The 21,116-nt window shown below is 57.0% G+C and overlaps 1 protein-coding gene and 1 long non-coding RNA gene across 6 annotated transcripts in view; both read right to left on the bottom strand.

Moving 5' to 3' along the window:
• The window catches only part of LOC125613733 (putative protein C3P1), a 7,265-nt gene extending 642 nt beyond the window's left edge, over nucleotides 1–6,623 (bottom strand). The window contains exons 1-6 of one of the 2 annotated variants that reach the window (XM_048795050.1): nucleotides 6,258–6,623; nucleotides 5,042–5,137; nucleotides 4,748–4,886; nucleotides 3,464–3,985; nucleotides 2,981–3,256; nucleotides 2,307–2,397 (exon numbers count right to left, since the gene is read on the bottom strand). In XM_048795050.1, coding sequence (XP_048651007.1) covers nucleotides 3,792–3,985; nucleotides 4,748–4,886; nucleotides 5,042–5,137; nucleotides 6,258–6,272 — 444 coding nt within the window. In that variant the 5' untranslated portion in view covers nucleotides 6,273–6,623 and the 3' untranslated portion in view covers nucleotides 2,307–2,397; nucleotides 2,981–3,256; nucleotides 3,464–3,791. Of the gene's footprint in view, nucleotides 1–18; nucleotides 1,016–2,306; nucleotides 2,398–2,980; nucleotides 3,257–3,463; nucleotides 3,986–4,747; nucleotides 4,887–5,041; nucleotides 5,138–6,257 lie in introns of those variants that run through there. The other variant, XR_007344294.1, reaches the window with a different exon arrangement.
• A 2,961-nt stretch (nucleotides 6,624–9,584) lies between these two features.
• On the bottom strand, nucleotides 9,585–18,751 carry LOC125613734. 4 transcript variants are annotated; one of them, XR_007344296.1, is made up of 13 exons: nucleotides 18,619–18,751; nucleotides 18,292–18,499; nucleotides 17,678–17,852; nucleotides 17,199–17,287; nucleotides 17,043–17,123; nucleotides 15,995–16,802; nucleotides 15,671–15,785; nucleotides 15,086–15,224; nucleotides 14,801–15,004; nucleotides 14,373–14,581; nucleotides 11,517–14,088; nucleotides 10,352–10,463; nucleotides 9,585–9,685 (listed from the first exon to the last, which is right to left on the bottom strand). It is a non-coding gene; the product is annotated as an uncharacterized LOC125613734 (long non-coding RNA). The 4 variants fall into 4 exon arrangements; XR_007344297.1 differs by having other exon boundaries at nucleotides 15,671–16,508; nucleotides 16,715–16,802; XR_007344295.1 differs by having other exon boundaries at nucleotides 15,671–16,802.
• Nucleotides 18,752–21,116: the final 2,365 nt, after the last annotated feature.

The following is a 21,116-nucleotide window of genomic DNA, read 5'->3' as shown; positions in this document are numbered from 1 at the left end:
GGGTGGGGTCTGCCTCACCTGTTTGAGGTCATCCTAGTTGGGGTAGAAGCCGGTGAGCATTGAGATCTCCATGATGGTCATGGTGGCCACCCGGTTGCCCTGGAACCTGCGGATTTCACAGCCCTCGGCTCTTCCAGCTGTCCTCTGCCTCTGTCCCCATGCTCCCCACTGGCATGTCTTGCCTGTAGTAGTGCAGGAGCCTCCTGAGTTTCCCCAGCTCCACTCTGCCCTCAGTGGGAGGTTAGAAGCAGAAATCTGAAGTGTCATTGCCTCCAGATGTCCTCTGGGGCTCTGCGCCCTTCCCTGCTCTACCTCTTCCCTCCAGCTCCATAAGATGGCTCTAAGCCTCAGCCCCTCTCTTGACCCCAGGGCCTTTGCACGTGCTGGTCCCTCAGCCTGGAACTCCTGCTCTTCTCTCGTCATCTTCTCTGTCTCAGCTGGTGTTTGGGAACCCTCGTCCGTCTCTTTTGCCACATTTACTCAGGGTTGTCATTTTATACGGATTCCCAGTGATCATTTGCTCACCATCCGAGTCCTCTGATAGGCTGTGAGCACCACCGAGGCAGGGAGGGTCTGCCCTGTCCAGAGCTGGCCCCCTAGATCCTAGGACAGAGGCTGGCACACAGTAGGTGCTCAGCACGTTTGTATCTGGGGAAGACCTGGCCAAGAGAGTCTGGGTGACAGCAGGACTGGGGTGAGGGGAGGGTGTCTGGAGAAAATAAGACCTGGGGGGAGGGCCATGGGGCCGGAGTCAGCTCTGGGCATCTGGAGCTCATTGGTGCACTACAGGTGGCATCCTGGGCCACGTGGACACACAGGATGGTGGCAAAGGGGAGGGCAGGAGTGGGGTGGGATGAGGAGAGGTGTGGAGAGCAGGCTCAGTGGTTCCCACCCCATTCAGGGCACAGGAATCTGGATTCTACAGAGTGGGCCCTCCTCCTGCCCAGCCCCGAATCCTGGTGCTCTGACCTTGTTTCCATTCGGAGCCGGAAGGTCTCCTCCCCCTTTTTATTTTCTGCAAAGAGAAGGCAGGAGAGTTTGGAAGGCTGGATTGCGCAGTGGTTAAGCTCACAATCTCTGAAGCCAGCGTCCTGGACTCAAATCCTGATGCTGTGGCTGTGTGACTTTGGGCATGTAGTTTAACCTCTCTGTGCTTCAGTTCCCTCAGTCAGATTACAATATTCCACCTTGAGAAGTTATTTGAGGAATAAATGAGTTAATATAAATACAGCACTTAGCATGGGGCCTGGCCAGTGCATTGCAGCTCTCAGCTTTGAGGATGATGGTGACGATGGTGACAATGCTGCTGCTGAAGAAACAGGGCCAAAACCAAAGGCCTGGCCACTGATTGTCCCTGAAGTCCCTAGGCCTGGCGAGGCTCCTCCTTCCCTCTCTCAGGGAGCTCCCAGTGGTGGGGTGCTCTCCTTCCCCTCTTGGCACCCCAGCTGGGAACCGTACAGTTCCACTCTTTCTGATCATTTCCACAGCTGCGACCCCCATTGGTCCCCGTGGTCTCCCTGGCCTCGTAGTTCCCGCCCTCACCCTTGGAGACTCTTTCTACGCAGCACCGAGAGTGAGTCTCTGGAACCCTGCGCTAGGTCATGTCTCCCCTCTGCTCAGAACTGTCTACGGCTCTCACTTCACTCAGAGCAAAAGCCGAAGTCTTCACCGTGGCCCACAAGTCCCCGGGCACCTCTCCTATTACCCACCCACCCTTTCACCGCAGCTCTGCCCTTGTCTGCTCTGGGCCTCACTATCTCGCTGCTTCTCAGACAGGTGTGCCCATCCCTGCCTCAGGGCCTTTGCACGGGCGTTTCCTCAGGGCCTTCATGGCTCGCTCCCTCAATTTCTTCATGTCTCAGTTCAAATACTGCCTCCTGCGAGAGCCTCCCTCTTCTCCCCACAATCTACATCATCTTTTCCTACTTTATTTTGTATGACATTTTTCATCACTTACTATTATGCCATATATTTATTTTCTTATACATTTACTTATGTCATAAAGTAGAAAACGGTATAAAATATGTGTGTGTGTGCACGCACGTGTGTGTTCGATTATTTCTCTCCCTGCTCCCTACTAGAATGTGGCTTCCAAAAGAAGGGATGTTTTTCTTGTTCACGCCTCTGTTCCCAGGGCCAGAAATGGTCTAGCAGCAGTCAGTGCTCACCAAGGTTTGTCCAATGGCTGAACTGAGCCACACACATGCCTGACGAATGACAGTTAAAATAATAAGGAAGAAGGGACCAGGCGCGGTGGCTCACATCTGTCATTCCAGTGACTCAGGAATCCCTGGGGCCAGGCTCACCTTCTGGGGCACTCTGGAGTGTCACATTGAGATGGTACATGTTGCAACTGTCCTCCCAGGATTCTGGGGACCAGTGGTACATGGTCAGGATCTGCCGGGGCAGAAAAGGGGGTTCCAGAGCCTACCCATGCTCCCTCTCCCCCTTGTCCCAGCATCTGAGTTTCCAGGCCTCTGGCCACTAGGGAACTCCCTTCAGGGCCTGCCCCTTGGTTCCTAGGCTCAGCGGCCAGAACACTGTGTGATAGAACTTTCTATGGTGATAGAAATGGTCTCTGTGTCCCTGTCCAAAGATGGCAGTGGCTAGCCACCTGGGGATTAGCATGGAGGGACCGAAGCTTTGATCTTGTTTGATTTTAACTCGTGTCAATTTAAGTTTGACTGAGGCTTAAGAAGGGTGTGGTTTGTCCACGGCAGAAATTCAACAGTGACTCTGTTCCTGGCACCTACTAACTGGGAAACCGGCCCGTCCTCCTGGGCCCAGAGCTTGGGATCACTGGCTCCCATTTTGGGAGGGTGGAGTTCACCTCTGGGCCTGGAGAGGCCACCTAGAGGGAAACGCTTTCCTGGGGGGAGGAAGGAGGGGCTCAGGGTGGCAGGAACAGAGGGGCCCCTAGCCTCTGACTTCTGTGGCCCTTAATTTGGGACAACTGAGGCCACCAGGAGCGGCACCCCACCTGCTGAATGGAGCTCCACCTTCACCTCCTTCCCTGGGCCTTTGAGTTGTCCTCAGCTGGTTCCTGGCAAATGTTGGTGCCCTGATGGTGCCTGGATCCTTGCTGGTTTGGGCCTTGCCTTGGAGCATTGGACCTGTCCCTGTCCCCACCAACGAGGGGACTTGGGCTCTGTCCAGTTAGGGACCCCAGGGGGGGTCCTGTGGCGTGAATGTTTGTGTCTCCCCCAGTTCACTTCTTGACACCTGATCCTCAACAGCACGGTGTGGGGACACGGGCCTGTGGGGGGTGGGTGACATGTCAGGAGGGCGGAGCGGGAGGGGTTAGAGGGGCCCCACAAAGGGCTGCCATTACCAATCAGAGGAGGGCTCATGCCAGACACCAGATCTCCAGTGCCCGGACTCGGGCTCCCCCCTCCAGAATTATGCGAAGTGCATTCCGCCTGTTTGGCAGCCAGAGTGGCCGAGGTGTGGGTCCCAGACCTACCGAGATGGTGCCTCTGCCGCGGCCGCTGGCTTCCATCTCCAGGTCCTCCGCGGCCGGGACCTGCAGGTGCTGGAGCGCAGGGCGAGCGCGGTTCTGGTCAATGAGCCGCCGCTTGTTCAGGGACCTGCTGGGGGTGCTGATCTGGACCTGGAGATCCTGGATGCCCTCGAAGGGGACAGCTAAGCTGAAGCGGGTCAGGGCTTCCAGGGTCACCACCGTGGTCTGCGAGGCGGGGTAGGGACCTCAGATCAGCACCACAGACAGCGCCGAGCGCCGGCCCGGGGCGCCAGCACCACGGACAGCTCCTTCCGGGGTCGGGCAGCACCGGTTAGCGCCCTGGCGCCTCCACCTGAGTGGACCCGAAGCCGCCTCCCAGCTCTCGTTTCTCCAGCAGCCACTTGTTGATGGCGTCCGTGTCATTGTGCAGGCCCAGCTCCAGCTTCTGCATCAGCGCATAGGCCGTGGCCTCCACCGGGTACAGGGAGTTCTGGGGCAGGCTGCCCACCGGCCAGTGGGTTCTGTCTAGAAGGAGGACACCCTCCTGGTCACCCACCCTGGGCCCACCCACCTCGACCTGCCCACACCTTGTGTCATCTTGGACCCCCTTCTTCTAATCTGCTGTTTTATTGAACACCTACTTTATGGGCAACCGTTGGTTAGGACATGTGGGCATTTCAGAGTCACCCTAGGAACTGGACTCTGACTATGTAGATGCGGGGAAGCCGAGGTTCAGAGTAGCTCCTCTGTGGCTCCCCAGCCCCTGTGGGTGCGTTTCCTAACTCCACTCTCCTCGACTGGGGGAATGCAGGTGGGGAAATGGACCCTAGGGGCAGCACAGGGCGAGGGAGGCCACCCTCTCCATAACCTACATGTTATGATCGTCATCCCACCTTTGGCCACACAGGTGCTTCAGAGGCGCCTGGCCTTCCACACAGGTGTGGCTCCTGTCAATCACCCCAGCCTCCAGTCTGTTCCCCTCCGCCATCTCTCTCGCCCACCGCGGAGACGTTCCCATCTCCCTACTTGTCTCAATGGGTAATGATATATTGATGTGTTTGTCTTTTGCTCGCCTCCCCCAGGGACAGGGGGACCCTGGAGGGCAGGGACCATGTCAATCTTGTTCACCTGGGTCTCTTAGGATATGAGTCCCAGTATGGGTGCAAAATAGGTGCTCAGCAAATACCAAATGATGCATCATACATGGCTGTACTCGCCCTCATGCTCCCTCCCCACCCCAGTGACTGTGGGCAACACACAGTGGGCTATGAGGTGCCCCGCGCCCACCACGGCTGGCGAAGCTGTCCAGGCGGCTCTTGGCGAGTGCCAGGGCATAGGAGGCTATGGCCATGGCGAAGGTTGTGTGGACATGAGGCAGTTTTGTCTCCAGAAATCCACAGGCTTTTCTGATGCTGCCGTCCAAGTTCTAGAGGTTTGGAGGGAGGAGGTGAGAAAGGAGGTCAGTGGAGAGAGGTCTGGGAGTCAGGAGAGAGGAGTCCAGAGGGGCTGGAGGACGGGAGCCCCCCGTGTGCCGGACAGGGACGGGGATGGGGAGACCTGCCCCCCCCCACCGCTTCCTACCGGCACCCTCGGGCTGCACAACTCCTTCCCCTCCCTCAGGGCGACCAGGACAAGAGCCGTGAGGGATACATCTGCTTTGGAGCCTTTGGAGCCTCCCTGTGGAGGCAGAGGGACAGCGCAACTCCCTCAGCGTCTTGGGGACACCCTCCCCAGCCTTCCTTCCAGACTCTGGGGGTCTCCTGGGTGCCCAGCTCTGGCCTGGATGCTGTTGGAGGTGAGGCGGGGCGAGGGAGGAGGAGCCTTCTCAGGGTCGCCCGGGCGGGGTCTGTCCCCCTGAGGGACGTCAACAGCCCAGGAGGCGAGGCTCTCAGAGTTACATCAGAGTATCCTCGTGGTAGCCCCATTTTTTCTGAGGAGGACACTGAGGGCCAGAGGGGTGAAGCCTTCCCATTGCTAGGAAATGCCCCACAGCATTCAACCCCTCTGCAGCCACAGCTGCCACCCTGGCCCCTGAGCACAACAGTGTCCCCTAAGTTTCATGTTCATCTGGAGCCTCAGAACGTGATCTTATTTGAAAATAGGGTCTTTGTGGATGCAGGCAGTCTCAGAGAGCTCACACCGGATTAATGGGGGCCCTAAATCCAACAGCTGGTGTTTATAGAGATGGCCAAGTGGCCGGGTGTAGGGGCGTATCCCTGACATCCCAGCGGCTCAGGAGGCTGAGGCAGGAGGATGGCAAGTTCAAAGCCCTAAGCAACTCAGTGAGACCCTGTCTCTTAATAAAATACAAAATAGGGCTGGGGATGTGGCTCAGTGGTCGAGTGCCCCTGAGTTCAATCCCCAGTAACTGCCCCCCCCCAAAACAAAGAGTGAATGGTGAGCAGGGATCATGGGAAGAGAGGCTTTAGAGGGGATGAAGAGGAGGGCAGCTGTAAGCCATAGAAGGTGTTGGAGGAGGAGAGAGCCCCACCACACTGTGTTCAAAAGCCACTTCTGGAGGCTGGTAGGGAGGAAGGCTGGGGGGATGGGTGTGTTCCCTGGGTGACAGGGAGGAGTCAGGTCCTGGGGGAGGAAGGCCAGGAATGGTCACGTTTGTGGGGTGGGTGAGGGAGAGATGGGTCCCAGGAGTGTCCAGGCTGCCCACACTGTGACGGGGCACAGGCGAGCAGGGCCAGGAGCTGTGGGCCTCCGTCCTGACTGCAGCTCTCCTGTCATTCAGGTGGATGTCAGGACAATATCAGGGCAACATTTGCCCAGGTGAGGGGGCAGCGGGCACCTGCATGGGCGCCATGACGACAGGGCCCTTCTCCAGGAAGTGACCATCCTCCGCCTGCCCCTGGGTGATGATCCAGCAGACGATGTCACAGAGAGACGACAGGCTGAGCACCTTGACTGGTGGGCCAGGCTGAAGAGCCTGGGGGGGGGACAGCTGGGCAGCGCAGGGGGCTCTGGGACAGCCTGGCTACACCTGGGGGAGGCCACCCCAAGGCCTGCTCCAGGTGGACTCCCATCCCCTGTCCCCTCAGGTCTGCCAGTGTGGGGTGCCACTGGCCAGGGAGCCAAGCACGTGGGGCCATCGATGCTCTTGGGTCATCAACGCTCTTGGGGCCATCGAGCCCTGGACTTTGGAGCGGGTGGTGGCAGGCGAGGCAGGGTCATCTTACCAGGTGCTTCCAGGCCTCCTCTTGATGACATGGAAGGTGCCGTCTCTACTCTGGTGGCTGAGCATCTGGGTGAAACCTGGGGGGACACGGCGCAGGGCTGTGGGGAGGTGGCGTGTGGGCCACCGGGCATTTAGATGTGTCCTGCGGAGGAGACCCATCAGGCGTGTGCAGGAGAGGACTTCAGGGCCCAGGGTACAGGGGGCTGTGACCACAGGGCCTGCTCCAGGTGGACTCTTATCTGTGTGAAAGTCTCCCAGGGGGAGGGACCTGCCTTGGGGACTCGGAAGCTGTGCCTGGGGGTCTGGGGGGTGCTGCCATCGGGTGAAACCCGAGCCCGCCCAGGGGTTTCCTTGGGGGTTGTTGGATGTAGTCTGGGGGCAGGTGAGAGATAACTTAGGGGTCACTGCTGGGGACCTGGGGCCACCTGGAGAAACCGGTGTCTGGTTGTAACCTGAGACAGGAGCCAGGCCTTGGGTGTTCTTGTCGGAGGGTCCCAGGGGTGTCCCCTAATCCTAGGTACTCCAGCCACCCTGCCAGAGAGCCCTAGAGCCTCCCAAGGCCCCCAAGGGGCCTTCTCTCACCTTCGACGATGTTCTTCATCACCTGGTCCCGGAGCAACACTGTCCTGTGGTGTCCAGGTAGCCCATCAGGAGGACCACGGGCGCCAGTTTGCTCAGTGTCTGTTCAGGACAGCCGCTGGGGACCCTCAGCAGCTGCTGTACTTCCGTGGGAGTCAGGCTGCCCAGGATGGTCTCGGCAAGGATGTCACCTGGAGGGGGTGAGCGGGGTCCCCTCAGGGGTAGCCTAAGCCACCGCGGCCCCTGTCACCCCAGCCCAGGCCCCTTCCCTGCACCCCCCACCTTGGACGCTGACAAACACTTCCACCTGCGTGTCGGGCACGTCCCGTCTTGGCAAGAGCTCTGTCTGGGTCTGACCTGCAGGGGCACAACCTTCGTGTCACGTGGGCTCCAGGACTGGGGGCATCAAGGCATGCAGAGCTGGGCAGGGGCTCAGATTACCCACCTGACCAAACCCCCTCCTTTCAGTCCCTTCTCCTCCTAATGTGGCCCCAGGACCCCACACGCCCTGTTGCCCACCCCGCAAACCTTGGGGGTCAAGAAGGATGTGGAACATTCGTTCTATCTGACCTCCCGCCTGCAGGATGGGGAAGGCAGTTAAAAATGACTGTCACAACAGCAGTAATAATGACAATCACAATGACAGTGAGAGGAGCACTGCTTAGCTAATAAGAGAACGGACTCTGGAACTCAACATCTGAATCCAAGATCCGAATCCAAGATCCAAATCCAACATCAAATCCAAGCTCAACCACTTCTTAGCTGTGTGTCTATGAGCAAATTACTTAACCTTTCTGTGCTTTAGTTTTCTCTTCTGTAAAGGAGATAATAATAGTCCTCAGGCTGGGGTTATAGCTCAGTTGGTAGAGTGCTTGCCTTGCACGCACTAAGCCCTGGGTTCAATCCCCCCCATCCCACACACAAAATAGTCCTCGCCTCTAAAGTTTGTTCTGAGGGCTCTTTGAGTTTATATCATTAAAGTGTTTATATCTTAAATGCAGATCATTTGTTTATTCTTTTAAAACTTTAAATTTTTAAAAACTTATTTGCAATTTAATTTAGCTCCATGGGCCACACATTGGTCATGGGTCGTTTTTATAGCCCTCTGATTGCTCAGTGGATATGATGATCATCTTAATCTTGTAAATGAGAAAATGGAGGCTCAGAAAAGTTAAGCAAGGTCACACAGGAGAGAGGATATTTGAATCCAGGCCCTGTCCCGGCTTTGTGACCCCTCGAGCCCACTGACTGACCTTTGGCCCATTCTCTTCCACCTCACTCCCATCTGGGCCCCACCTGGCCCTCCCTTGGTCACATAGCCCGGGGTCCCCACTTGTCTGTGTTGACAATAAGGCATTGGCACGCCCATTACCAGGACCAAGAGTGTCTTCTTGACGTGGTCCTGGAAATCCATGCCCTGGCCTTGACCTCCACATCTACCTGGCCACTCTCAAGAGGGAGAAGTACAAAGGCACCATCTTGGAGGCAGTGGGGGGCACCACCACCACCTGGTGGTGTGGGGCTCCTGGCTTGGACAAGCTACACAGCGGTTCCTTGTAGGGGAACTCCACTCGGACCTGCAGCAAGATGGGCAGGTATGGGGACATGGTCCAGGTGGCCAGGGAGGCTTGTGGTTCCTCCCTGCCCTGGCCCTGAGATGCCCGAGTCCATGACGAACAGCATACTGCCTGGGTCCCCCTCTGCCACTTACATGCTGTGTGACCCAGGCAAGTCTTTTAACCTCTCTGTGTTTCTGTCTCTAAGCCAAGACCAACCATTTTACCCACTGAGTGGAGCTATTGTGAGGTTTAAATGAGAAAATATCTTAGACTATTTCTAAAAGGGCCCCTCCTTCACTGACCCAATGGAATAATGGATTCCCTCTGCTTTTTTTTTTTCTGGTGGTGGTGCTGGGGATTGAACCTATGCCTTGTGCATGCCAGGCCAGCTCTCTACCATCCGAGCTGTATCCCCAGCCCCCCACCCTGTTTAGAAGGCGTACTGACGGGGAGCTCAGGGGTCACCTTGACAGGGCGATCTCTGAAATTGTACAGCATGGCTTGAATCTGTGCCGCGACCCCTCACCGGCAAGGGAAAACACGACACAGGATTCTTCCTTCAGCAGTTTATTCAGGCCTTGATTCATGTATCATCTTCTAGTGACCCGTCGCCGAGCGCCCAAGCACAGCCTAATAAAGCCTCCAGCATACCAATCTTAAGCTGCCACGTGGACCTTTCCCATAGGGTGGTAAGGGATTGCGTGCCAATTCTCCATATTAGGAGTTGTTTATCACAGGCCACAGTGGAAGCCGGCGCCATCTTCTAATGGCGGCCACGGTCTAATTAGAACGGCTCACCACAAATCTGCACCTGCTCGTTCTTGATCACAGACAAGGGCAACTTTAGGTCCACAAAGAATGTTTTTGTAACTACCTCTTCGAAGGGCTCCGAGATGCAGAGACCTAGGGCCACAAGAGCCAGCGAGTCAGGCTTAAGCAGAGGCCAGCGCCCCAGGGCTGGCGTAGGGCACTGTCCCCACTCCCTCAGCTCTGGGCTTGCTAATCGCCTTTTCCTTCTTGGAAGCTGACTGCCACAAACTGCCAGGTGGTGATGGGGTCCCGCATATTCTCATTGATGGAGTAATGGGAGATGCTGCAGTGGGGACCTGTCACTCAGCTCGTGCTGCCGGGACAGAGCCTCTGGGCTGGGGGGCCACTGTCCAGGGCTAGGACACTATTAGGTGTCACTGGGTCACCCATTAGTGGGTCATTATTTCGGAGAACCCACTGGGATATTTTGGGGGGGTACAGGGGATTGAACCCAAGCGTGCTTAACCACTGAGCCACCCCAGTCCCTTTTTTTATTTAGAGACAGGGTCTCACTAAGTTGCTAGGGCCTCGCTAAGATGCTGAGCCTAGCTTTGAACTCCCAATCCTCCTGCCTCGGCCTCCCGAGCCACTGGGGTGACAGGCGAGCACCACGGTGCCCCTCTGGGATCTTTGACCCATCCAGGTGGTTCTATCTTGGGTTTACCCTGAGGCTCAATGCCACTTCTGGGGTCACCATTCATGATCGGTATCCACTGAGGTGGGAGGGGTTGGGGACCAGAGGAGGCAGGGGGATCCTACCCTGATTCACTTTTTGGTAAAGTAAACATCTTCTAGAGCCAACTCTCGGGGAACAAGGTACGGACAGGTGTGTTGCCCTCAAAGAGGTCATCCAGGTCATCGTCTTCATCGGCTGCAGGGCAGGGGGTGGATGTGGAGGGGCACCTCCTTCATGTCTGGCCTGAGGCCCGCCAGATCCTCCATGGCACCCACCACCCTGCCCCATGGCACCCCATACCCTTGGGTGAAGCCCCCACCCTGTGCATCCTGATGTGACCCCCTCCCTTGTCCCTAGAAGCAGCTGCTCCTCCAGGGCCTCCCGAGTCAGGGTCTGACAGTTGACAGCACTGCCGGAATGCCGCCACGCAGGCTGGCCCGTGGCGGACGTGCCTGGCCCTCTTCTCGCAGGACAGCCCCACTGGGTTCTCCCGGAGTCCGGCCTGGCAGCAGCGCCTCTCCAGCTCTGTGGTGAAGTTGTCCACTGTGGGCAAGTCCAGGAGAGGAGGGTGGGGCCGGCTCTGAGGAAGCTGGGACCTGCGGGCCTTGCTGCCCTGCACCTCTTGCCTCTTAGGCAGGACTCTGGCATCTGCTGAGCCCCATGTCTCACCCTCCTCTTCTCCCTGAAGCCTCATACTGAGCCCTTGCGGTGAGTTCCAATGAGAAAGCTGAGCTTCAGAGAGGTGAATTCACTAGCTCAAGGTCACACAGCTCCCAAGTTACAGAGCTGGGACTAGAATCCAAGCTTCTCCAGGCTCAGATCTTGGGGTCCATGCCCTGGCCTCGGGGACGGCAGCTTTTCTAGATACTGGCCGTGGTATTCCCATATCAGAGGCTAGACATCTCCTAAACTACATTTCCCAGCCTCCCTTGCTGCTAGGATCCTCGGTGGGATCAGATCCAGTCACGGTTGCCATTGTGTAAGATTTGGAATGTAGGAGAGAAACACAAACCATTTTTTTTTTTCTTTTCTGCAGCAGTGGTGGCTAATGGGGGGCTGTGTGTGGGGGGTTCTGCCAGTTGTGTGTTTGCAATGGTCACGATTCCGTGTTTCATCTTCTACCCACCGGCCGCAGTGTCCCGAGCCTTCACCAAGTACCAGGACTGCAGTAGGGTGATCCTGAGACCAGCAAGCCCCCTTCCAACTCCACCGCTCCATCCCTTCTACGAGTCTGTACGCATCACATACCTAGCTAAGTCCCTCCCTGCGTGGAACAGCTAAGCGCGGCAGGTTTCTATTCCCAGCCTGGTGGGCACGTGTAGGCTGGAGAGTCAAAGAGGGCCGCCTCCCGCCTTCACGCCCACCTGCATTCCTCTTGGTCTCCCGTCTCTTCAGGGAACGACGGCGGCGGCTGGGAGTGGGACTCTGGGGACAGTGCCAGTCTGGGGTTCAGAGGGTCAAATGACAGGATAACGGTCAAGACCTCGATTCAACGTCTTTTTTTTTTTTTTTTTTTAATTCGGCGAGGCAAACTTCCCCTCTGCAGAGTGGAGCACTGCAGACCCAGGTCCGGCAATCCAGCCCCGGGAGCCTGCTTTTATCCCCGACGTGGCTCCGCCCCCGGCTCTGATAGGAGGATCTCCGGGCCACGATCTACGCGATTGGCTAATTTTTAAATTGGGGCGGGTCAAGGGAAGGACTGTATTAAAATGGCTAAAATTGGATTATAGGACCCGATTAAGGCTGAAGAGTGTATTCTGAATGGATCACAGGACCTTCTGGTTCTCACCCCACTCATTTCCTTTTTATACTCTTTGGTCTTATGAATGATCAGCGTTCTTGATGGTATTTACCAGGTGCCATCTTTATGCCCAGGGCCTTATGGACATCACATTCATCCCTCCTACATTCCTCCTAAGAGCTGGGTATCTTCAGCAGGTCTCTCAACCTCTCTGGGAATTAATTTCTCCAGCAGTGTAAAATGGCCATGATTATAGTTCTGACAACGAGAGCATATCTATAAAAATACTCAGTGGGGGCTGGGGCTATAGCTCAGTTGGTAGAGCGCTTGCCTCACATGCACGAGGCTCTGGGTTCAATCCCCACCACCACACACACAAAAATACTCAATGGGCTGGGGGGTCTAGCCCAGTGGTTGAGCTCTTGACTAGCATGCACCAGGTCCTGGGTTCAATCCCCAGCACCACATAGAAAAGGGTACTCAACACACAGTCCGGCATATAATAAACTGCTATTAATCCATCTGTTTAGAACTAGAGAAGACACTCCTAGTTGTCACATATATCCATTCCTCCCCACTCATCTGTGGCAACTAAGCCTCCATTTTTTATATATCTCTCAGAATACAGTCTACATTTCTCAGTTCCCCTGACAATTAGGTGGGGGTCTTTTGATTGAGTTCTGGCCAACAAGATCTGAAAGAAGTCTCCTCTCTGCCCCTGTTCCTTTCATCCTGCTGTCAGACATGAAGTAATGAATGGGAAGGCGCCATCTTGGACTAGGGCAGAGCAGGAAGCCAGAAGGTGCTGGGGTCCAGGATGACCTCTAAATTGTTCACCAAGTGAGAAATACACTTGTGCCTTGTTCAAGCTAATGTCAATTTATGTCTCATACATGTGGCCAAATCTATAACTTTTTTTTTTGAGACAAAGTCTTGTAAAGTTGCCCAGGCTGGCCTCAAACTCATGATCTTCTTGCCTCAGCCTCCCTAGTAGCTGGGATCACAGGTGTGTGCCACCATGCCCACTCAAACCTACACAGTGACTGACTTCTGTAAGTTTCCTTGAGTATCCTTTATCTGAAATGCTTTGGATCAGAAATGTTTCAGATTTCAGAATTATTCAAGATTTCGGACTATTTGCATATATGTTACCTGTTGAACAGCCCTAATCTGAAAACCTAAACTCAAAATGCTCCAAAACCTGACCATTTTTGAGCATTATGTTGGTGTTCAAGAATTTTCAGATTTCAGGTCATTTCAGAGTTTGGATTTCTGGACTCGGGCTGTTCCACCTGTGTCCCTACCTCATGGACCAAGAAATTGAGACTCAGAGAGAACATACAACCGGCCCATGGTAAATGGCTGGGTCTGGCTGGTGGTAGGCAAGGCTGGGGGTGCACTTGTCTCTCCTGCACAAGGCCCTCCTGGGTTTGCTCCACAGCACTGCAGTGGACTGTGATTCATGTCCATCTGGCACCAAATGACAGTTGGCAGCCCTGCCCCCCCAGACCTCCCCTTGCCCACGCCATGCCAGTACCTGAGCTTGCCGGGGTGTACATCCCTGTGCTGACCTTCAAGTCTAGCCCAGCGCCCTTGAACATGGCAAACCTGTCCCTTCCACTGCCCACTGTGCAGCCGGGGTCATGCTCCTCCACCGTGTCCCAGACCTGGGGGTCGGAAAGGAGCCTGGATGGGGACCTGCTGATGGCTTCAGGGAAGGAGCAATGGTGCCCTGAACTGCAGGTTCAAATAATTTCCACACCTTCTCCCATTTATTACCCTCTTACCCGATCGCCCTCCTCAGAACCGCCCCCCGGCCCCCCACCTCGACAGCTGCCCACTCATAAGCCCAGGAGACTGGAGCTTCCTGCTGGAATCTGCAGGCAATGCCTTGGCCAGAAGCCCACGTGATTTCACCTTCTTCTGGGTGAGCCTGTGTTTGCTATTCAAAACATAGACTGCCTTGTCCACGGCCACCAGCCCCACTGTGGCCTCTGCATCACCTGTCACCTTTAGGTGCACTTGGCTACTGGGCTCCAAAGTCTGGATGAATTCATTATTCTTCAATCCAACCTTCAGCTGAAAAAGAAAAAGAGATGTTTCGAGCGCCCCCTTCAGGTGTGGGCTCCTGACTGGTCCCGAGGAGCACCCGGGCGCCCCGCAGGCCAACCCCAACCCATGCGCTTATCTGCTGCTGTCCTCTGTGCGGAGGTCTTAAGGACACACACACACACACACACACACACACACACACACACACTCCCCTCCTTCCAGCCTGCCCCCAGGCTGGGAACCCTGAACTCATAGAGACCCCTTCTGGAACTTTGGGATGGTGATGTGCGACTATAAGGAGTCTGGCTCACCGTCCCCACGCATCTGTCAATCACATCAATCCATATGGAATCGGCCACGAGCTCGGGGTCCCAGTGCACACCCCGGGCAGTAAGTGAAAGGCCACGATGTGGAAGGAGGGCAGCATCTCTGGAGTCAAATTAACGATGGTTGCCATGTAGTCGCTCCTTGGGCTCCTTAACTGATGTTTGGCACTCACGATCCGACCCTGACTCAGGATCTTGGGGACAAGGGACACCAAGCATGATAGTGAGGGACAACCCTTTCCTGAGGCTCCCACTCCAGTCCCTTTGCTTCAGCCTCTTGGGTCTGAGCCCTCCGCCCCGACCCCAGATTGTCCCCTCCCTTACACCTTTGTGCCTAGTCTCTCCAGCCCAGCAAACCAGGGCTGTCCCAGGGAAAGCACTCTTCATCTCCGGACCCTGGCCCAGTCCCTCACCAGAATGCTGAAGTGAGAGAGTCTGTCCTTGGCGCTGGAGTCCTGGTGTTTCGAGTAGAGGCTCAGATGGAGGCTACTACCAACCTCGGTGCCCGCTGTCTTGACTTCAATGTGCAGAAAGTTTCCCGACCCCTCCTGAGTCAAGTACGGCCACGCTGTCATCTTGGCAGAGGCCTTTGGCCAGAGGGAGTCACCAGTTTCCACCTGGGACAGCAAAGCGATGGGTGAGCCGGCCCTTCCCACTCCCCGGCCCCGCCCCGCCCTTCTTCCCCTCCTGGTGGATACCAAGATGTGCAGCTGCTCCGCCTTAGCTTCTGTGTTGATGGGCAGAGTGGCCACCCCGTCATCCAAGGAGTACACTGTGATTTTGGCAGCTGATGAGGACTCCAGAGGCCGGAGACCCATCAGGATTTGAGACCAGGACCTGGGGTGGAGTTTGGCATGAGTGAAGGGTGGCCTGGGGGTGGCCTGGACTGAGGGGTCCAAACTGAGAGTCCCATGGGAGGGGACTGCTTGGAGGGGGGCCCCGAGCAACCTGGGCCACCATTCACTCTTATTGGGGTCTTTGTGAACGGTGGCCCTAGGGTGTGGTGATGGGCCACTGTCTGTGGCCTCCTGATGCTGTGTGCTGGTTGGGCGTGGGAGGGCTGGGGGTGGAGAGGGTAGGGGACATCCGAGTGGGTCTGGCTTTCCTAATGCCCACCTCAAAGATTTGAATTAAGATTCGGAGGGACCTTGGGATTAATGTGATCAACTCGGATTTTAGATGAGCTGGGCACCGTCGAGGGCACAGAGGGGTTTTATCTCTGGGGGAGTCTGTTTTGGGGAAGGGAGGCCTAGACTCTGGGCAGGGGGAGCCCGGACCCTAACCCTAAAGTGGAAGGGCATCCCCGGCTTGAAGTGCTGTGGCGTCCTGGTGAACTTGATGTCGTAGGGGTCTGGACGATCTTCACCCCTGAGGTCTGTGCCTGGACCATCTCACCCCCTGTGGAGACAGGGGACCCGGGAGTCTGCCAAAGTGGCTCCGTCTCCCACCACGCAGGGCCGCTGGCGAGGTCGCCCCTCTGGGTGGGGGTGGAGAAAGGGATCACACAGCCTCCATTCCTCCTGCCCTTCGCTTAGGGCGCGTCCTGAGGCCACGAGGGCCGGGTGTCTGGGCTGGGAAAGACACAGGGCCCTGGGTGAGGGTGGCACCTGAAGAGAACACGGTGACGCTGACAAAGATGGAGGCCCAATGAGCTCTCCTCCTGGGCCTCCGAACGCGGCCGTCATCTGTCCTTCTGGAGGGAGATGCGGCCCAGGCCATCAGAGACCTGTTCCTAGGGCAGGGGAGAAGGGGAGGGAGGGAGGAGGGGGGAGAAGCACCCTGGGGGGGTCAGGGCTCCCTCACCTCCACCTTCTGCAGAGAGCTCTGGATGGGGACCCTGCGGGAATCGATCTTCACCCCAAAGATGGCTAGAGCGAGTCCGTTCACGGGCTTCCTGAATACGTACCTGGGGGACAGAGGGCCATCTTGCTGTCCCGGAATCACCTGCATAACTTCATGGGGCTGCCGAGCCTGGCCTGGGTGGCCTTGCGGGCCTGGAGCCACTGGGTGACTTTGAGAGGGGCAGAGATGGCCACACCACCGGGAGGTGGCAGACATGCCCATCAGGCTGACGCACTCTCACAAGGTGGGCGGGAGCCTCCCTAGGAGGCCGTGCCTGTCCTGCACACAGAGTGATCAGACAGGACAGACATGGCCCACGCAGCCTCAGGTGGGCAGCCCGGGGGACAGCCTGTGAGCCTCAAAAGGTGGCACTTGTCATCTCTGGGAGAAACGTGCCCCCGCCGCCCCAGGGCCGTGGAAGGGGCTCCACCCATTGGGTCCCGTGACATCCCTGGCCCTCTGTCGGGTGGGGCTGGGACGCTCACTGGGCCTGGATGTCCACACCGAGAGCCTCGTCGTTGAGGTAGAAGAATGTCCTGTTTGGCGTGAGCTGGACCTCAAAGGGTGGGAGCACTGAGTGGACAGGACAGCGGGTGCCCTCAGCACTGCACCCAGGCCCGGGCCCCTCCTGGCTGTCTCCCTCCTCCATGGCTGGGGACTTCAAGGGCTGGAACGTGGTCCCACCCACCAGCGGCCAGCTCACTCGCTGGCACTCGGGGGACGTGCCTTAGTCCCGGTGTCCCCCTGAGCCTCCTCGGATCCCCAGCCTGGTCCCACCTTGCCCTGCCTGCCCACGTCCCCTTGTCCCCTCACCATCTCCTTCACTTCAAAGGCACCTGGAACTTCTGTTTGCCTCCACTTAGGGAGCTGGCTTCAATGGTCCACGTCCTCAAACTGAGACATGGCAAGTTAGGAGGGAGGGAGTTTGAGGACCGCCTCCCACACCAGCCCGGGCTCCCCGCAGGGCACCTGACAAACTTGGGCAGCTGGAAGGTGTTTGTGTAGAGCCCTTTCTTGGCCACCAGATCCCGACTGGTGATGGCAACTCCCTCCGGGTTCTGCAGGGGCAAGGGGTGGGGCTGGTCACCGTCCCATGGGAGAGCCCTGGTGGTTTGTGCCCCAGGGCCTTTGCACACAACAGGACCCCAGTGTCTGAGATCCACCCCCTCCCGTCCACCTTGATGCCCAGTGTGAAGGTTCTGTTCACAGGATCCATCTTGTGGTTCATAGCAAACACTCGGTACTGAACTAGGAGGGGACAGGAGGATTCTGAGCGTTAGACAGAGGACAGGAGAGAGAGGCTTGCTGCAGGGTTGTCCTTAGGACTGTGGATCGAGATGAGGCCTTGGGGGGTAGAGGAGATTTTAGGGATGGGAACACAGCAGACATTGAGGGACTTTGGGGCTAAGAGTTAGCACCTGCCCCAGGCCATGTGCCCAGGGGCGTACCCATTTGCTCAGGGGTGTAGACAGGCTTGTCTGTCTGCATGAAGATGTAGTCAGCATGCAGAGCCACCAACACCATCTTCTCCATGAACGAGGGGTCCGAGGTGGCTGCCCAATTTGCCCGGATGACGACATATTGCTGTCCCAGTTTGGGGGGGTATACCAGTCTCTCAGGAATCTGGAGAGAGATGCTCACATTCCTCTGGTTCTCCTGAGGGCAAAACTTTGGGCCCAAACTTGGGTGAGGCAATTGAGTGGGAGCCCTCTTGCTCTTTTGGGAAAGGTCACCAAGCATAGCTGTGCAGGTTGCCCACTGCACAAGGGCACCCAGTCAAGACAGGAATGAAATCCAGTCCACATTCCCAAACTGCCAGCAGAGGGGGCCGTTTACGACTTATACGGAAGTACCAGGTGGGCATAGGGGTCCTTCCTGGAGCTCAGGCTTAGGGGGGCCTACATTTCTAAATGGACAGGGTATGAAAGAATCAGTAAGTCTATCCAAACCCTGCCATGGCTCGTCAGTGTCCCTGTGGGTCGTCCCCCTGAGGCCTGCTTCTCTCTACCCATACTGCTGACCCAGAGCTCCTTTTGGGCCACCCAAACTGGCTGTTACCCACCGTCACAGGTGTCTGGACCATGAAGTCATTTGCCGGTGACAGAATGAGCTGACTCTTGGCCACCAACATCTGCCTCAAGGGGAAGTCCCACATGGCGACGTTCACTTCCAGGGACCTCTTGAGGGGCTCCAAGGAGGCTGAGTGGGCCTGGACGTGGATGTTCTCAGGGATCCCCACCCGTAGCACACGGGACATCACAAGGATGTACCTGCCAGGTGACAAACACAGGGTCTCGGAGGGACTGAGGCAGACAGGATCACAGGCAGGGGTGGCACGGACGTCAAGAGTGCAGGAGGCCATATGGGTCCCCCGAGTTCCTGGACTCACAATGGCTCGATGTGGGTGGGGGGCTCACGGTGAGGATCAGGAGGAAGCCCAGGGACCAGGGCACAGCCATGGCGGGCCAGAGGGTGTGGGGGACCGCGGGCTGCAGAGGTCTGTCCTCTGGTCTGCCTCGGCCCTGGTCTGTTGGCCTTGGCCTGTTTGGGCCGAGTTAATATCTAAACGGGTTTGGAGGAGGGGGTTCCCTGAGCCCAGCGGGCGGGGTGGGGCTGCTCCTCACCTCTCAGCCAGGCCTCCAGGTTAGGCCAGGGACAATTGTCCTGAGACTGTCCCAGCTCCTGCCTTGGGGTCAGAGTGGCAGGAGGCTGCTGCTGCCATGAGCCAGGGGCCTCATCCTGGGGGCCTCCCCTCCCCCAGCAAGGAGTCATGCAGACCCCCCCACCCCCACCCCCAGGCACTGAACTCAGGGCTCTGCTGGGAACTCCTCCCTGATCCCGGATGACTTCTGTGCTTGTGCAATTGGTGACCGTCTCTGGGACAGCTGGTCAAATAGGGGCAGAGCAGCCGTTTCACTCCCATTTCGCAGCCCCAGGCATGAGCACACCAGATGGCATTTTGCCGTCTGGCCCGGCCCCCACCACCGTGGAGCCTTCCAAGAAATCCATGGATCAAAATCTGCTTGCGGGGCTTCAAGTCTCTCTGCACCCAGAACGCACGGCAGGGTCCCTGCCCCACAGCAGGAGCCACTGCCTGCGCCGGGCACATGGTAACCATTGTCCATTGTTCCTAAGTCACGCCAGTCTCCTTTTCCAGAAAGCAAATTATGCATAATCAAACCAGGGAAGAAAACACATCATGCTTGAAGCATTCCTGGAAGAAGGCTTTCTCTGTCCCCAAATAATTCTTGCTGACAGTTCTAATGAGCCTGTTCAAGGACTCAGCCCTGTCTGCTGGTGTCGGCCTCTTAGAGACAGGCAGGGCTGCAGACAGTCCTGTCCGACCTGACCCTGCCAGCTCCCAGAGTCCTGCATTTGGAGGGTCTCCTATTCCCCCGAACAATGATAATGTACATTTATCCAACAACATTCATTAAACATTTACGAGCTGGTCCTACTTAGCATGCAGGGTGCACAACTGCCATGCGACAGAAAGTCCTGCCGGCGCACAGCGGACCCTGACTGCGAGTCCGCCAAAGACCTAGGGTGGATTTGCTCCTTCAACCTTGTAGCTTTCCATGAATCAGGGCTCCATGGGCACCCACTTTCCTGTCTTTGTTAGAGGGCTGGAAACCCAGGGTGTGAGAAGCCAGGAGGGCAGGTAAAATGTCACCTTTGACTCCTCGCAGCACCTACTGTGAGCAGGTGCTGCTCTGTGCACAGGGGCGTCTCACAGCCACGCCTGTGGGAACCAGCACCCACCCACTGGACAGACAGGGGAGCCCGGCGTCAGGCATGGGGGAGTTGCAAGCAAAGACTCCCCAGTGCCACAAAGAAAGAAAGAATCAACAGAATCAAATTAAGACTTGGCGGAGGGGACAGTTCACTCACATTGAAGGCTCTAGGTTGCTGGGGTCCACTTGCAGTGCCGGGCTCTCACGGAATCTTCACCAGCTCTGTTCAGCTCTCCCTCGCCTGGGGGTAGGCTCCCTGGGCATCTTTGTCCCTTATCAGGTGCACCCCTTGTTGGAGGGGCCAGGACAGGGGATGACCCAAAGGTCAGGGTGCCAGGGACTCAGCACCTGCCACTTTCATCTCCAGTTTGGGCTCCCGGTACCAAAGTCTCTGTGGCTTGGAGGCTTGGTCAGGAACTGAGGAGCAGCGTCCCTCCCCTTCCATTCCGGACAGGTAGGAAGCACCTGAGCCTCTCTGCGCATGCTCAGACCTGGCTCCGCTGAGGTTTTGCTTTGACTCTGGGCTGGCCAGGAAGGGAGGTCCTAGTGAGCACAGGAGAGGAGGGGGACACGTTGAAAACAAAGAGGAGGATCCGGGCGGTATCTGGGCTATTTGAGAGCAGAGCGACACCTCAGGCCCCCAACACAGATGATAAGCATTTGTTCAATAATGTGTATTGGACACATTCATGCGCAGCCTTATTGTAGGTGTCGGGGACACAGCAGCGAACAGGACGGACATATCTGACCTTGAGGAGTGGCTATTTTTTGCCATAGATATGTTCACTGATCCCTTTTAATCCTCTCCTCAGTCTAATGAGTTGAGGATCATCAGGGACCCATTTTGCAGATGAGAAAAACGGAGGCACTGAAAAGGTGAAGGTTCCTGCCCCCCCCAACTGTGCACCTAAGGAACCCAGGAACAGAGAGGTTGAGCGTCTTCTCCGGGTCATACAGCGAGTGTAGCGATGGAGCTGAGCTCCTGAGCCCGGCTTGGGCAGGAGTTCCAGGGGGGTCCGGAGAGTGGCTGAGGATTGCACCCAGGTTGGTCACTTCAGGTGCACGTCCAGTTGGCTTCTCGCACTTGGCCACGAGAGGGCGCCAGCGAGCGTCCGCCGGCCCCGGGCTGCGCGCGGCCCCTCCCGCAGGAATG

The sequence above is a fragment of the Marmota marmota genome, unplaced genomic scaffold, assembly GCF_001458135.2.
Source record: "Marmota marmota marmota unplaced genomic scaffold, marMar, whole genome shotgun sequence".
Classification (NCBI taxonomy): domain Eukaryota; kingdom Metazoa; phylum Chordata; class Mammalia; order Rodentia; family Sciuridae; genus Marmota; species Marmota marmota.
Note: the sequence above shows the minus strand (reverse complement) of the source record. Positions and strands in the feature narration are given on the sequence as shown.